The sequence below is a fragment of the Spermophilus citellus genome (genome assembly GCF_964194105.1).
Source record: "Spermophilus citellus genome assembly, chromosome: 11".
Taxonomy (NCBI): Eukaryota; Metazoa; Chordata; class Mammalia; order Rodentia; family Sciuridae; genus Spermophilus; species Spermophilus citellus.
In genome coordinates this window covers 66309096-66327000 of record NC_138192.1, presented here as the reverse complement: position 1 = coordinate 66327000, position 17905 = coordinate 66309096, and the positions used below count along the sequence as shown (strand labels likewise).

The 17905-nt window shown below is 35.8% G+C and overlaps 1 protein-coding gene across 2 annotated transcripts in view; it reads left to right on the top strand.

The window, feature by feature from the left end:
• FAP (fibroblast activation protein alpha) overlaps nucleotides 1–17077 on the top strand; it is a 73416-nt gene extending 56339 nt beyond the window's left edge. Inside the window, exons 21-28 of one of the 2 annotated variants that reach the window (XM_081261726.1) lie at nucleotides 180–374; nucleotides 5236–5290; nucleotides 11215–11256; nucleotides 12971–13070; nucleotides 14161–14225; nucleotides 14732–14804; nucleotides 15077–15150; nucleotides 16681–17077. In XM_081261726.1, the coding sequence (XP_081117852.1) occupies nucleotides 180–374; nucleotides 5236–5290; nucleotides 11215–11256; nucleotides 12971–13070; nucleotides 14161–14225; nucleotides 14732–14804; nucleotides 15077–15150; nucleotides 16681–16782 (706 nt within the window). In that variant the 3' untranslated portion in view covers nucleotides 16783–17077. The remainder of the gene's footprint in view (nucleotides 1–179; nucleotides 375–5235; nucleotides 5291–11214; nucleotides 11257–12970; nucleotides 13071–14160; nucleotides 14226–14731; nucleotides 14805–15076; nucleotides 15151–16680) is intronic. The other variant, XM_081261727.1, reaches the window with a different exon arrangement.
• Nucleotides 17078–17905: the final 828 nt, after the last annotated feature.

Genomic DNA, 17905 nt, shown 5'->3' with positions numbered 1-17905 from the left:
TCCTTGTAGCAAACCTCTGGGAAAAGCCTGGTCTCTTGATTTTGAGCCAGTTCTAATGCCATTGTTATTAAAATTTTATCACATAATTGTTCTGGGAATTACTAGAGGCAATGCTAGACCAGTATGGAAAATTAAGTATTATAAAGGATTCTGAGATTCTTTTCCCCCCCTCCCATTAGGTATGGTGGTCCCTGCAGTCAAAGTGTGAGATCTGTGTTTGCTGTTAATTGGATATCCTATCTTTCAAGTAAGGAAGGCATGGTCATTGCTTTGGTGGATGGTCGAGGCACAGCTTTCCAAGGTGACAAACTCTTGTATGCAGTGTATCGAAAGCTGGGTGTTTATGAAGTTGAGGACCAGATTACAGCAGTCAGGTGAGCCCCTTCTCATTAAAACTGACATCGACATGTAACAAATATCATTACTCACTACTGTGTTTCTCCATTCTTTTGTTGTTGGTAGTGGTGGTTGGCTGGTTGTTTGTCTGTTTGTTTGCAGTGCTGGGGATTGAACCCTGGGCCTCATGCATACTAGCTAGGTGCTCTATCACTTGAGCCACATCCTCAGGTCATTTCTTCATTTTTAAGGATATAATTCTGTTTCTCTCTTGTCCTACCTTGATCTAAACTATTATTAATATTAAAGAAATATTTTTCCAAATATAGGGAAAATTATTCATGGAAGGGATCTAATAAATATATAGAAAAACGATTTACTGTGTTAAGTGACACATATCCTTTTTCAATGGGTCAGCTGTTGCAATATTTTTTCATTTACAGCTCACAATATTATATTTACAATATAAATGTTGTGTAACTTTAGCAATAATCTTCAGAAAACCAAATATCTAAATTTGCTCAAGCATTATGAATACTCTTAAGAAATAACTCAGGATTTCATGAGCACTACATATTTTTAGGTGTTGGGCATTCGTTTGTGGTTAAACTAGATATCAAGTTCAGCTATGCTAGCATAAAAGTTTTTGCCTATTTCATTTGGCAAAAACATATTTTATATAGTAGAAAGAATATTAGAATAATAAAATTAAAATAATATTTAGTGGGAAGACAGATTCATAATCTGATTTCTTATTATCAAGTGTATTTTCAACCACACCTTACAGTTCAATCATCTTTTTCTGAAACAAAAAGAACATTGCCACCAAAATTGCTGCTTCTTTGGAAACACTGTGCAGGATTCTTCTGGCTATTTCTCTAGCTGTTAGGTTTCTGTTATTAGAATGTAAATTAGTGAAGTTATAGAATGGTCGTTTATAAATCTAAAAGCTAAATGCTAATGGTACTCTCAGCCATGGACGATTTTGCATGCATGATAGTTGAAGGTCAAACACTGATTCACAGCAGAACAATCTAGAAATTTTATTATTTTTATCACCTATTGCCATTAATAGTTATTGATTTCAGGTAGCACAGATAACACCAATTGTATTTAACAGCTAGGAGCCAAACCCAGATAATATTTTTCTGTGGTTTTATCTCTAATCAAAGCAGGAGAGTTTAGATTCACAAGTAATTACTTTAAAAATAAAAAGATAATAATAACTTACATATTTCATATTTCTTCCATTCTGTGAAGTTATATACACATAATATGTTCACTTAAAAAGTCTATTTGAATAAAAATAGGCAAATTAATAAGCAGGTTGTTAAATAACATGAAAATCTATGGCCATCATTAACCCCTTACTTCTAGAAAGCTCTATGATTTTCAGTGATCCAGATTTTTTGTGTTTTTACTATTAATTTCTTTGGAGGAATTTTGTCCCACCAAGACATCAGTTTCTTATCTAAGGACTGTGGCATGCCTTAACAAGAATATTAGCTATTGTCAGCATTGTAGCCTTAACTCCTTAGGTTTTATTTTTTTAATTGTTATTTATTTATTTTTGGTCATCTTGGGTCAACCTATTTTTACTTAAACCATGCAAGAAACACTAAGAACATGTAATCCCAAGACTACATGAAAACACGAAGATGACAATGATGTTTCATTTGTAATTTAATTAGATCTTTTCCAAAGTGGATAGAGCTAAAAAGTCATTTTCACATTGGTCAAAAAAATCACCACCACCACCATCATCATCATCATCACAATCCACCAATGACAACAAAATATGACATTATACTTTTGTATATTGATTTACCACCAGAAATGTAGCATTTGAGCTTAAGAACAAATAGCTTCTTAATGTCTCCCTTGGATAGAATGAAATTTTAAGACTGAATCCTACATATAGACCTTAATAAAAATTGCTATTTCTGATATTCAATATAGAGGACACAAAGCCACAAATTCTGCTTATACCAATTATTGCAGTAACCAGTTTGTCTTTGGTATTGAAATTGAAGATGAACCAGAAGTAGTAAATGGTTATTTAGGATGAAATCCGAAGAGAGTTTTCCTATGGTAGGACAAGCATGTATTCACTTATTCATTCAGCCATTTACCAACAACATATTGAATATTAATACATGTATTTCACTCTGACATTGTCCAACTTACAATGTCTGCTTTCAATGCACTTACAATCTGGTAAAAGTGAATAAACTATCTGTACTCTGAGGGGAAAGAATTGCTGTTTGATGTAATTTTAGTAAACATCTCAGTGAACCAGAGATGGCTGCCTGGCCCAATTCATGGCATATGTCTCCAGGGCTGGCCTTGGACTTTCTTGAAATCACTGTTATGCAAAAGTGAAAAGGAGGCCTGTGAACCTAATGCTTTGAGAAATCAAAAGCTAAAAAGGGTAAAGTTATAATGATAATCCTGGGAATGATTCCACTACTTATCTCCCAAAGAAGTGTTTTAGGAATCAAGACAAAAAAAAAAAAAAATACTTGACCTGAGAAATTGGGCTTATAATCCCTCCATTGTAACCCTCAAATTCCTCCCAGGCCTAAGAATAAAAATTGTCTTCTTAAATCTCTTATAAATACAATCTGGCTAAATTTTCTACATATTGAAAGAAAATCATGTATATATTTGGAAGCAATAGTAAATACTAGTCAAATCCACCAAATAGATTTAAACAAAACAAAGCAGGATAGAAAAAGCAGAAGTCTTACAACCTCATAACTTCTGTATACAAGAGAGAGTATTCTGGTTATAAGGGAGAGTTCTAAGGAGATGTTTCTGAAGTCACACATAGAAGTGAAACTGGGCTCGCTTTTCTCAGGCTTCTCTGAAAATTGCACATATAAGAGAACCATAAATTTCCAGGGCTATAGGATCGAATCTGCTCATTTGGAAAGTATTTTGCATTTTTAACATTTCCACAGCTTTTAATTTTTATACAATTTGAGAGTTAACAGTAAAGAATCACATGTGAAAAAATATCCTATCATACTCTTATAGATAGTACCAATAAGAACATTTCTAAGAACATTTCTAAAATAGCATAATAATTGATCACTAAGATTTCCAGTTGACCTTGGCCTGGAGCAATTTTTATTGGGAGGAAAAATTGCAAAGTTCAATATAGCCTCTAAGATTAGGAAAGCATCCTATTCATTTATTACTAACACTGTGTTGATTTAACCACATTATCAATAGCATTTCTGATTACCTTCCTGAAAGCTTGGAGGTGAATTTTATAGGGCCTTGTTGATCTCAGCGTGCTCAGATTATCTAGCTAACTTTTAACCTAGTCCTGCCACATTAAGTGTTAATGTTTCATTTCCATGTTAACTATTGCACTATCATTTCCTGTAAATGTCATCCTTTCAGAATAAACCTAGGAAGGGAGCTGTAAAGAATTTCCTGTTCTCTTGTATCACCTGTTATTTGCTTTTTACCCCAGATGCAAGGCAATATGATTGCTAGCTTCTGGGAGATCATAAAATCACATCCAATTTTATGGCTCAGAACTGTCTTCAAACACTAGTAGCAAGACTATTTTTTAACAGGAGAGTGAACCTCCTCTTCTTTTGGGTTTTGAAGTTTTATGGAAGAAGGGCTGAGGGGCCACAATTTGCTGCACATTTCTGCTTTACCATGAGCAGCATCCACCCAGGTAGCAACTTTCCATTTGCTATTGCATTTCTTCCCTGAACACTCCTCAGTGTCCTTCAGAATCAGTGTCGGGTAAGCTGTGACTAACGGGGCCTCTTCCCATATGTTTGTCCCGGGCATTTGCCCAACTCCTCTATGCATCGGAAGCGTGCATGATGAATCAATGCAATGAGTGAAATGTTTGCTGTAAAATCCCTTTAAGAAACTCCATTATTCAACTAATGAAAATCACTCCGTTCTGCTTCCAAAGAACTGATGAGAAAGGGCACTAAGAGAAACTCAAGAGATCAAAACAAAGGTATCATTCTGGGGCTGGGTGACAACTTGAGTTTCCTCCTCATCCAGTTACTATTGCATACAGTGGCTTCTGCAGAGGCTCCTCCAGTTTTTTCAACCACTTCTTTCTCTCACCCCTTCTGTTTCTCTGAGATTTTGAGTTTTTATCAAATCATTCCCCAAATAAGTCACATTTGCTCTAGAACACCTGCCATGGGGGGGACACGGCATAAAAACACTTGTTCTACATTGACTTTGAAGGCTTCTCATGACTTTTTAAAGGCTGTTTTCCTCCTGGCCTCTTGTTCCTAAGGAAAATTGTATTTAAAAAATGGTTTTTGAATGGAGGCTCCTCTATGATAGAGCTAAAATGAATCATTTCTCTTTTTAAAAGGTACTTGTTCATACCATAATGAATTGAGGGCAGCTAAGTATGAAATGGGAGAAGGATGGATATTTTTCTCAACATAGGTAAAAATGAAATTGGTGGTTATTGGCAACAATTAAGCACACAAAGTGATAAGAAATTAATAAAATATAAAACAACAACAAAACAAAATCTTCTTTCCAAAAGGTGGGGATTTAGAAATTTGGTCCTACTTAGTGGGGCTGCCCCTTCTTGTATTACTGTGAACTGGTTTCTTGACCTCTCTGAGTTTCAGTACCTCACCCACATGATTAGGATACTAGGCCTGACAGCTCAGAGATCATGACTCAGTAAATGTTCAATGGAGGATCTTTTAATCCTTTGCAGAAAGCATGATAATATTATTTTAATTATTTGTAAATGCAGCCTTATTATGCATGTGTTTAAACAAAGAAAATGTAGCGTTTCTATTAAATCTTCAGATTAAATATGCTTGTGTAATGAAGTAAATGTCATGTGTACACACTTAAAATTCTAAAAATTTGTTTCTTTTACTTTAGAAAATTCATAGAAATGGGTTTCATTGATGAAAAAAGAATAGCCATATGGGGCTGGGTGAGTTGTTTTATATGTTTTATGCCTGTTATTCGGTTTAGCAATCACCATTTTCTAAAGTATTCGCTTATAAGGTTTCTCATGAAATGTTAATGTTGCAACATAATTTAATCTGTCAATGGAAACAGTCAGTTTGATAATCTGGGCTTCAAAGTGGTGATTATAAGTGTTTGTTCCTTTTTTTTCTTCAATCATTTTATTTCATTCGCATACAGCAAATTAACACATAATTGACACATTTTTTTTACTGGGTTTTTGGTATTAAATTATACCATATTGAACTGCACTATACTCATCAGACGTTTAATTTCTTTTGTTATTTTGGACTTAAATATGCTTCTATTTTATATTTCATATTTGTGAAACATTGAGCTAAAGTTTGAAATTATAGGAAGTTTACAATATAAACTTAGTACCTAGTTTACTCCAATCCTATCCAGGATGTTAGATTTCTTTCTTTCCTATTTATTTATTTATTTATTTTTGACATTAAATTCTTTTAGTAGATATAATACTGATTTATGCTAACTGAAGACAAATTTTATTTGGTTTCTTAGCTACTGGTCATGGAGATAATTTCTCATAATTGAGGACTGGTATATATATTGAAAGTGCACATAAAAGGAAGTGGCAAAATATATCAGCCCTGGGCAATGAAGTCACTGGAAAGTTTGGAGAAGTATTGGAAAGAGTTTAGGTTTGCCCATTATAAATTATGATAATTACCCTTCAAAGATTTCCTGCTTCACTTTTTGGTCTGAATTTGTACATTTGCAAGTCAATTTGCAGCCGGTTGTGCTTGGGTTGTTTTTCTTGGCTGTTTTCTCTGAGAGGCCTGCACAAGATGGAGGGAATGAAACCCAGTATTGAAGGGAATCTGCAGGATTCGGCTCAACTTTCAGCTCAGTGACCAGATGAAGGGCTGTTATGAATTTGGAGAAAGTTGTTATTTCAAACCATTTGGTCCTTCTTAAAACTATCAAATGTTAAATAACAGAATGGAATTCAAATGGGTGGAAATAAATAAAATATTTTTGTAGTGAAATATTTCAGATAAGACCTGTTCTCCTATTCATTTTTATGAAATTTCCTAAAGTAAATCTTTGAAAATTTTTACTTCAAGCTGAATGCTTGTATACAATATTTAACATTTAGCGTTATTAACGCTTTGCTTTATCTGCAGGCTTTGGAATAACCATAAAGTAGAACTTTACATTCATTTATAGAACATCTTTGGTATTAGTTTGGTAGAGAACCATCTATGTGGGATGATTTAAAGAACCCACTCATCACCCAAAAGTACATCCATATCAGCCTAAAATTTTTCAATAAGAGATTCTCATCACATCTAACTGTGCAAATGCCACTGAAATAAATAGTATATTAGACTCCTTTTATTGCTTATTTACAACATGATAGTGATTGTGAAGCAGACTTTGAGAGAACAGTTGAGATAAGAAAGTGGACAGCTGATGGATGCAATATCTGAGCACATACCAGATCAGCAGAAGAAAGGGAAGATGGAGAAAGAGCTTAATACTATGCTGTTTTTATCTGTTCTTCAGATTTTAGACGAAATTCACATATATTAATCCATCTCTCTCATCACTACATGCATTTATTTTTTCATTCACATAAATTTTCACTGAATCTCAGCTAGGTCTTGTTCTGGGGTCTTTGGGGATGAAAGGATGATAAGCTACAGCCCTGACCCTCTTGTGGGGAAAAGCAATGGCTCAGCAATGTTCCAAGTGTTAAAAGAGATGAACTTGCTGTGAAGAACAACAGGAAGAAGAGTAGTTATTTATGGCTGTGAGAGCTAAGGAAGGATTCAGAAGTGAGTCAGCACTTGAGATTGGCAAAGATAACTTCATAACGGGGCATTCCAAGGAGTAAAGACCACACTGCCTAGATCCTGAGGTGACAGAGAGCAGGGCATGTGTGAGTTGGTCAGGAATACATGAAATTTCAAGTCTAAAAAATCATAAAGAAGAGGTAGGACATGAGTCTGCACAGAAAGGTAACCAGATAACAAGGGTCTTCTAGACTTCCTAAAGGAGAGTAGACTTTGTACATGACTTTGTGACACCTTTCTCTTTTCATTTGTCTATGTCTCTATGATCATTACACAGCATTAATTCTTTAAATGTAAGTATGTTTCAGGGTCTAGCCTTGACCCAACAATACTCTTCATTTTCTTGAGAAAACCTTGTGATCTAAAAATTGATGATGAATGCCAGATCCCTGCCACTAGCAATTACATTTATTTATTTGTTTGTTTGTTTGTTTGTTTGTTTTGAGCTGCTTATTTCACTGCTCACTGGTTATCTCTTTTAAATGTCCTACCTGAACCTGAGGCTTTATTTACCCCAAAACTAAACTTATTACTGTCTACTTTAATATAAGTATTCTTCTTCATACAAAGGCCTCACTGCCCACCTAGTCATCCAAATTATAAAGCTCAGAGTTACTTTCAACCTCCCCCTCTCTGTGAATCTTCCATTCTGTTGGTTGGTAAATTCTTTCAACTCTACATTCAGGCATCTAGGTAAGTTCTCTCCATCCCCACTGACATTGCTTTGAGTTTCTTCATATGCCATTTAGATCAGGACTTCTCAAACTTTAGATGCACAAGCTAACCTGAAGAGCTTGAGACATAGCTTCCAGGGCCTGAGCATCAGAGATTCTGGTGTAGTATTCTAGGGTGAGGCTCGAGAGTTTGATTTACTAACAAGAACGCAGGAATGCTGAGGCTTTTAATCCATGGGTCATCACTTGGGTAACACCTGTTTAAACCAATCAATATGCTTTTAAACCATCCTCCCTGCTTTGACTCCACAAGTTGCAATGTTGTTTAAAAAGTTGTCATTCCAAAGCACAATTTTTATCATGTTGCTTTTCTGCTCCTACTTACTAGGATTCCAAGATTCCTACTTCATAAGGCCCAAATACATTCCCTTGCATGAAATTCCTTTGGCAGTCTGGCTCCAGGTTATTTTTCCAGTCTTATCTCTCCACTTTTCCCTACATCTCATAAGTAACTTAAATCATGTCTATTTTTCCTTGTTCCCATGATTTTGTATGTGCAGTTCCCTGTGCTTTGCAATGTTCACCCACTACAATTCACTTCTTCCATTCCCTGCTTCTTTCTCACTCCCAAATGGAACACTTCTACTTACTCCTGAAAACACAACTGAGGTATGACTTTCCTTGTGTTCCAATAACTCTTTATCCTTCTCTTGTGGGAATCAGCAGGCTTCATCTGTGTATTGGTTTCTCCCACAAGAATGTAGGCTCAAGAAAATAGACTGTCTTTTCTAAGCTTTGTTTCTCAAATACTTAGCATGATGCATGGCCTTGTCAAGCATCCACAATGTTGTTTAAACTAGAAGTTAATCCTACAAGTTCCCACAAGTTCTCCCAAAATGTGTCCCACTAGTCCTAGGAGATTTTACAAGAAAAGGTTCTACGATCTAATAATTTGATAAATCATTAAATGTTTATAAAAGAGTGTACAGATTCTATGAAGGGTGAGTAAAAAAAAAAAAAAAAAAAAACCTGTTAAATTTTGTTTAGCACCATATTACCGAAAAGCATGTGATTACACAATGCTTTATTCCTTTTCCATCACAAAGCACACATTAACAATATTTTCCATGAACATCATATGAGAATACTGTTGAAGCTATTATTAGTATGTTAGAAAGATAATCTTGGCAGCAGAGTGGAGAGTGGCCAAAGGGGAGGGGTAGACCAAAGGGCCAGAAGAACATGAATACTAGGAATAAATACCAAACATATGAAGTTAGCTAGTGAAGTAGGGGTGGGGGAGAGACCGTAGCTTTAAGTGTTCTTATACAGGCAAAGACCAATGAAAAAATTATAGGTGGGAAAAAGGATTGAGAAAGACCAAGACAGTTATTTAGCTATTAATGTGCTCTGTATCAGGGGAAAAGGTATGTTTCTATGAAGTACTAGACATTTTTGTGATCTGCACAATACATCATGCTTAATGAAACTATTTTTTTAAAAAAATAGTTGTTCAATAAGCTACAAACACTATATTTGTAGTAGGAAGCATTTTTACCTTCTCCTTTCATTTTTCTGGCTCACACAAAACACAGCTCAGTAACCCTGGTTTTAGATAGTTATTAAATATCTATTCATGGTGCCCCCAAATTATGGGTTTATTACAGTAGTTCCTAACCAAGATGATTTTACCCTCAGGACATTTGGCAATATCTGGAGACATTTTTGGCTGTCATACTGAAGGACAGCTGTTGGCAATGGAGAAGATAGGATAATGTTAAACATCCCACAATGCTCAGCACAGTCCTAAAACAAAGAATTATCCAGCCAAAAAATATCAATAGTGTTAAAAGCCTATATGCAATAAAAAAATTAGATCAATTATTCTGACAATTGAAGAGCAGTGAGGGTTTTGTCTAAATTATTAGAAAAACAATCTCACTTGTGGGCTTTGCATTGTTAATATAGACCTAGACAGGTGGTGTTGAATAAGCATTAGTTCATTATTTAATCTTAGTTCTTTCTCTTCCAGTGACTAATTATAAATAATTTGAATTGCTATGTGTGATCAACGATGTTAAAGTAGGACAAATGCACTTCTAATGAGACTGTATTAGACTATATTATTCCCCGCCTCAAAAGAAGTTACGCTGGTGTAGGGATGGAGAGGAAATGGCCCGAGTTTCTGAACCAGGTGTCTTGGGTTTGGGTCCTAGTTCTGGTGCTTACTGACTGTAGCCACTGTAAGTTCCCTCTCAATTTCAGTTTCCCCACCAAGTCACTTTGAAAATTATGTGAGTTAATAACAAAGTTATATTCAACAAGTATTTATTTTATTCCTATTGTATGTCAGGCCATATCCTCAGTGCCGAGGAAACATTCTTTTATAAAACAGAACTCTCCATGCTTAAAGAGTTGCAAATAGTTGGAGAGAAAGACAAAAGCAAGATAAATGAAATAGAGAATGTTGAGTGATGGTTAGCAGGATGGAGAAATGTGAAATAAACAAGAAAGGGTGTGCTTCAGGGTGAGTGTGTTTTAATTAGAAGGTTGGAGACGGCTCTTTTTATTTAAGTGAAGACTTGGAAGAGGTGAAGAAGTAAAGCAGGCTGATTCTGGGGAAAGAGCGCCCAGCTAGAGGCGACAGCATTTGCAACAGTCCTGAGGCTAGATCATGCTTGGAGAGTTCAAAGAAACATCAAGAGAACCAGTGATCAGGGGAAGAGAAAAGAGGAGGAGGTGTGTGTGTGTGTGGCGGGGGGATTGTGTGGGACCCCAGAGATCATTGCAATAAGCTTGACCAGACAAATGTTAGCTAGTTATGATTATTGCTTTTAGGTAAAATGTCCCAATGTGCATTATAGCTCAAATAAGAGTGTTCCACAAGCCCTCTTTTAAAATTCTGTGCCCTTCTAAGAATGTTTTTAAAGACATCCTTCATTTAAACAAAATGGCAAGGCATCTAAGTGCAAAGGACACAATTCTAGAATTCTCATGGCCAATCTGCTCTGTGGGTTCTTTTCTTACGGCAGCCACCCACTCTGCCTGGGAGCCCCACTCATGGGGGAGCAGAAAAAAGTCAACACAGGATTTTCTCCCCCTCTTCATTTCTACAATAGGAATAGCTTTTCCAAGCTGCCTGGGAATTTAAAGTATAGTCTTCTTTTGTCATACTGCAGATACAGTGGCTTTTTGCTCTTACAAATTCTTAGAAAAAAAATTATATTCATTCTGAAAACAGGAGAATTATATTTAAATACAGCACTATCACCTAATCTCTGAGTTGACACATTTAAATAATTCCTAAGAGTTTAAACAGAAATGTTCAAGAACAATTTTACTATGTGCAAAGTCTTTCCATGCCAAATCTCACTTCATGCTATTTCCTGCTCTAGGGCATGGGAGAAGCAGAACCAGACCCAGTATTTTCATTTTTGGTAAACACTCTTTTCCAATAAAACCATAAATAATAATAGTTGTTAAAGGTCTTAGCCTTCCCCTGCTCTCATTTGAATTTAAAGTTAAAAAGAAAGGAAACCCCTTTAATTTTAGAAATAGTTCTTGCTAACCTACTAATCACAACAAATTATTTTTATAAGTGAAAGTTTGAATCAGAGAATTTTAACTTAACACAATGATTTTCAAACCCAAATGTTCCTTCTGTTTTTAAAATATATTTTCCCCTATTAAAACATGGTTCAGTTCTACTCCAAGTATAATAAAAAGAGGCCATGGTATAATTGGAGCCGCCTCTTTTATTCTGTGTTTTGCAGCCAACGGCCCTCAATAAAATTTCTCAGAGTTGGAGACATAAAACTGTAAACTAGTTAGAGGATCTTCATTTAACTGTTGGATTCAATGAGATAATTTAGCTTATTTTCCCACTCCCTGTATTTTGTGGCTATAGAATAGACTCCTGCCACTGACTTGCTGCCATCACCCTGTCTTTCTGTCTCTATCTGTCTCTCTCTCTCTCTCTGTCTCTCTCTTCCACCCTCCCTCTATCTCTCCTTCTCTCTCTCTCTCTCTCTCTCTCTCTCTCTCTCTCTCTCTCTCTGTTTGCCCTAAGGACTGACTTTTCTATAGTGAAATGTAACATAATCTGTCATGATCCAAAGGAAGCAATTCCCAAATTTGTGGTAATAATGTCTTAGAAACAAGGCAAAACTGTAGTGGGAGTCACACTGCTGCCCTAGGATGGCTAGAGATGTCCCTGCATCGAGGCAAGGATGAACAGAGAATCATTTCTTAACCTGCTTCACACACTGTTTTGGTTCATGTTCCAGAAGCCTGCTTAGTCCAAGAAGGACCTCCATCCTGGTATGTCCAAACAGACCAAGTTGGCTTCCAGGAGGACTTGAATCTACTTGTTATTCCCTGTTTAATTTTTCATATTTAGGAATATATTCAGTTATCCAAGTGACATGGAAATGCTATTATGAGGGTCCCATTTCTGAATCACCCATTGATTCCCGTATGAAAGACCAGCTAAACCTACTCCTCCCTCTGTGCTTTATATCTCCTTTTTATATTTCTTTGCTTTTTTATTAAATTTGTGTGACAAAATATAAGGTTTTTAAAGACACCAATGACTTTCCCTTCTTTGTGCTACTGTGTCAGATTCCTTAAAATTTGTAGCTATATAATACATGAACTCTGGCCAGGTCTTAAGCTCTCCAAAAGATTCTTATGGGCTTCTTTATATTTTTCTGTTATTAAAACAAATAGATACATAGACACAGGTTCTTCTTCACAGGACTTTTGCAAACAATATAAAGTATATTACATTTATACCTTTCTGTTCATTCTTTCATATAGAATCCTGTTTTTGTTCTAGCAAGGTCCTAAATAGAAAGATAGATGATGAAAGGAGAATTTTCTTGCAGAAAGATTGCAATTATGTTTATCTCTTAAGCTGTTTCAACCCTGATTTAGAACATCTATTCTGATTAGCACACCAATTATTTCTAATTTATTAGGGGTAAAATTACGGATGGAGCTTACTGCTGAGGGTGCAAGACAGACATTTAATGTAGTCTTATGCATATCTCCCAGCTCCCTTCAAACCTGATTTTGATTAGGGTTGCTCTAAAAATAAGGAGGAGATTCTGAAAGTAAATCTGGGCCTGACACATGACAATGTCTCCACAGTCCTACGGAGGTTACGTTTCATCACTGGCCCTTGCGTCTGGAACTGGTCTTTTCAAATGTGGAATAGCAGTGGCTCCTGTCTCCAGCTGGGAATATTATGGTATGGAAACATTTTATAAATATTGCCATGAAAACATTTGACACATAATTACTCTATATTTGAGATTGCTAGGAAAATAAATTATGTGGTAAAATTCACCCCAGCATCACCAGGAAAAATGTCATCTATACATGAGGTGGTTCATATGATTCATTATAATCACCCTGCAACAATCAAAGAAATCTCAAGAGTGAGGAAGGATTCTTCTAAAATTCATTATGTCTTATTTTCTCCAAGAAGCTTGGAGGCTCTGAAACAAATCTTTTAAATCAGAGCTAACTCATGTTTTTGAAAGCACACATTTGCAGCTTAACTGGCTTTTAAGCCAGTTAAGTGCAAAGTCCATCTGGAAACCAAGCAATTCACCTCCATGCTGCAGTTTGCAACTGCATCTCCTTTACTCCAGAAATCATAGAAATGAAAACTACGTTTGGGAAGAACCCTTCCTGCACTTGCCTATTTTTATGATTAACATCAGTGTAGAGTAATTATTTGAAAGTGATTCAAAAAGTTGTACAAAAATTGGATTTCATCAGAGCTTCTTCCCTGTATTGGGATAGAAATGAGATCATTGTGATTTTTAGAGAGGATCCAGGAAAATATGTGTGTGTGTGTGCATGTGTGTGTGTGTGCATGTGTGTGTGCATGTGTGTGTGTGTGTGTGTGTGTGTGTGTGTGTATGCACGTGCGTGATGTTGAGGAGAATGGATTTAGGGACATATTTCATCTCAGATGAGAAAAGACATTGGTCAAGTGCTCAAATGGCTGCATTCCTGATTTCTTTTAAAATATAAAGTCATTCAACAGCTTCATACCCACCTCAGCAGTCCCCCTAAGATAGAGCAGTTCTAGAAAGAAAATGCTAGGATGTTCTTGCTCCTGTAATTTCTTCCTACATTCTCTCTTGCCCTACTGAGTCGAACTGCACAGATAACAGACCTTCATTGAGGCCAATCGTTATGTAAACTAAAGCAAAATTTACCCAAGATTTTCTCATAGGAGAGTTGAGGAACAGTTATTAAAGAGTTCTTTTTTGTTAATGAAATAACATGTATCATATGCAAATAACATGTTCTTACATATTTTGTAGCATCTATCTACACAGAACGATTCATGGGTTTCCCAACAAAGGATGATAATCTTAAGCATTATAAAGTAAGTGTTTTCTAATTTACTTAGTCCATTAACTTATTTCTAACATGCTAAATAATTTTAAAGTAGAAAACCAGATTTTATAGCTTTAATTCTGGGTCTCCAAGCAAAAATGATCATCTTTTGTTAACTGCAAAACACATCACTAGAAAGGATTTTTACCCCTTTGGGATTTTATTCTTTCTTTCCTCATTCTCCTTTCCCTAACCTCCCTTTTCCCAATCCTCCACCCCACCCCCCAACCCTTACACAGCTTGAGCGGGCATCATTTATGCCTAAGGTCTCACTCATATGTAACATACGACACATAAACTTTCAGTTTTTCAAACTAAGAATCAGATGGAAGTAATGCAAATGATGATGAAAATGTGTTGCTCCGACTCTTAAATATTTATCAACCAAAGCAATACATAATTTCAGTATTGGTGCTAAGTCCATTGCACAATGATTTAGCTAGTTTTCTATTAGAACTTGCAGCAACTAAAATGTTAATTTTTCCTCTTTTCCAGAATTCAACTGTGATGGCAAGAGCAGAATATTTCAGAAATGTAGACTATCTTCTCATCCACGGAACAGCAGATGGTGAGGTTTAAGCAAGACTCTTACACATAAAAATACTGAGCCAGCATCACTTTGTTTAAGAAACATTAAGCATCCTCCTATGCCTATGCTCGGGGTCAGTACCTAAGAGTCAGGGACATTTCCATATCTGAGTGTGATTACTCACTGCTGACAATGTCAAATGCATGACTAGATAATTGTTGGTGTTCATTTCCAGGCAGTACATTGTCACTCTATGCTTTCTGGTATTTAGCAGCACTTTAACTCTCTCTCTCTCTCCCTCTTTGTTGCAGATAATGTGCACTTTCAAAACTCAGCACAGATTGCTAAAGCTCTGGTTAATGCACAAGTGGATTTCCAGGCAATGGTACATAATTTTGTTTCACTCATGTTCATGGCCTTAGACCCCTCAAGCTAAAAGAAGAGGGTCTTATTTATCTATCTTTTAGTCAACCTGACAAAGAGACTGTAGAGTAAGCAGAACATTAGCAAATAAATTGTAATTGTCTTTCATGAACTCCCTGAAACACCCTAGAGAAGCAAAATTACCTCTGGAGTTCCCACTTGAGTTATGTAAAATAAGGGAGTTCACAAGATCAAATGATATTTTATCGCAAACATCAAATGGTTCTGCAATCCTATGTACATAAGTGCATTTATGTACTTAGAGTCCCTAGAAAACCTAGGATTCTCAAAGCAGCTAGAAAATCCTGGATATTCAGTAAAAAGCAATTGCAGAATGTTATCAGAACCGCCAAGGCTCCCTGAAGTCACACAGTCCCCATTCAGGGTTAAAGAATCTTTTCACCTGTATCAGCTCAGCACCTGGCACATGCCCCACCCAACACAGCTCAGATTTTTACTGAGCAAATGGATAAATGAGCTCAATGTAAAATCCAGTTTGCATGAGGAATGGGAAATGGAAACAGGACAAAAGAAGACAGAAGCCAAGAGAAGGAGACCAGTCCTTGGTAGCCACATTGTTACCTCTTCAGTGAGCATAGATTCTCCCTCAATTGCTTGCTTATATGGAATGAGAAGCCAGAAAGGGAGCTCTTTTATCTTTTGTAAATTTGTTTGTTTATTTTAACACTTTATGAAGAGTGAGGTGAGATTTTTTCTGATTTTTAATGGTGCATTTATAAAACATAACAGATGCATTCACTTTGCCATAATCATACATGCACATGACATAATTTGATCATTTTTCTGACCTTTTTTATTGTGTTCCCCAAAGAAAATTCAATCCAGGAAATATATAGAATTATATCATAACCACTGCCACTTTTATTAATGAAAATAATAATCTTACTGGCATCTCTCCCAACAATGAATTTTAAAGTTATATTGTTATATTATCTGTGATACACCCCCCCCAGTTTTTTACAATGTTGTTTTTTACTCCCATAAGGGGTATTTATGGTCATATGTGATGCACAATATTGTGAGTTTTCTGTAACATAGAGGAAGTCTGTTCCTCATAAAATTTCTGAGCCTTCTCAGATAAAATTAAATCCAATGCCTTTGTTTTTCAAATGAAAAAATTAAGTTCCATAGATGCAAAGACCAGATCCAACACACCAACATGGAACCCATGCTTCCCGATCTTGATGCCTCAAGATGCTGGACACTGTGAAAATTCAGCCTCTAAGGTCTATAAAATATAAGTTTACAGGATATAAAACAGTGGGGATGTTAATAAAAGCTCCGTAGTTCTTCCTGCTCTAAATGTTCATGTGTAAACTCTTTTATTCATTCAAATGTTCTTAGGTAGAATTTCCCGATAATATTTAAAAAGAAAAAAACCAGCAAGTCCTGGGAGTATACAGAAACATCAAAGTTGTATGCATTTTGTGACGACAGGAGTAAAACAGGCTTCTTTCCTTTTCTATTTCAGTGGTACTCTGACCAGAACCATGGCTTATCCGGCCTGTCCACAAACCACTTATACACCCATATGACCCACTTCCTGAAACAATGTTTTTCTTCATCAGACTAAAACTGATACAGATACAAGCCTGTATCACAATCTGAAAACTTTATATGAATGTCTCAGACCGTTTGCTCGTGTACTTTCATGTTGTAAAATGCTGGTATAAACAAACAAATGAATGTTTTTCCAAAGGATGGCAAAAATTTAGGAAGGCTCAGAAGTTCAATATTGTTTACATTTTCTGATACTCTGTGGAAGGAGAAAAAAGGAACCATGCATTTTCCTTTGGACACAGCTAGTATTCTTTTCAACCTGTTTATTTGAGAAAAATAAATAAATAAAGTCAGAAGTTCAAGTGCTATTTCATGTTGTTTGTGTTCATTGATTTCAGGTTCTGGGTTCTATCACAGAATGAAGTGTTGTACACAGCAAGTGTGTGAATAATATCTTGATGGTCATGGAAGCAAAGAATCTAGAAGCAGTTTGGGGTCTTCAAATTCTAGAGCAAATAGCTCAGAGTAGGCAAAAACATAGTTCAGAAAATGCAGTGAATCAAGTTTGAGATGTTTGCATTATATGCTCTCCCTCCAAGAAATGTTTATTAAATTTCTCCCAGATTTCTTTAGCATTGCCAAAAGCATTGGGTAAGGATAAAGTCAGACTTTTGAATTCATACTTCTTTTAAGAAATGCTTCAAATTTGGAAATGTGCCCATGTCATATCCCTTTTTCAAATTAATGATAGTAAGTGCCTTCAGATTACTAGGCTATAACTTAACTAAGAAAACAAATAAATAAAATAGATACCAATAGCTAGAGGGGAAATTTTGATATCTATGAAATTTTTCTGGGGTTTTAGTTCTATATTATAAAGTTCATTTTGGGAAATTAAAAAAAAAAAAAAGCTGTAATAACTGCAATCCTGAAAGCAATGCTCTGCCAGTTAACTGTCACCATCAATTAGAAACTATGGGCAACTTGCCATTTCTATGATTGCCACAGAATTTTAAAGATCCATACCAGGTCACCAGAAGATATTCTTTCATGAATGTTGGAAGTATCCACCAAGCCAATCTGACCAGAACCAGGAGATTTTTCACTGGTATGTCTCTCAGCACTGAACCACCCTGGATTATTTTTCTCCATTTCTAGCTTAATTCTTCCTTTCCAGTTTCAAGTCCCAGTACTCT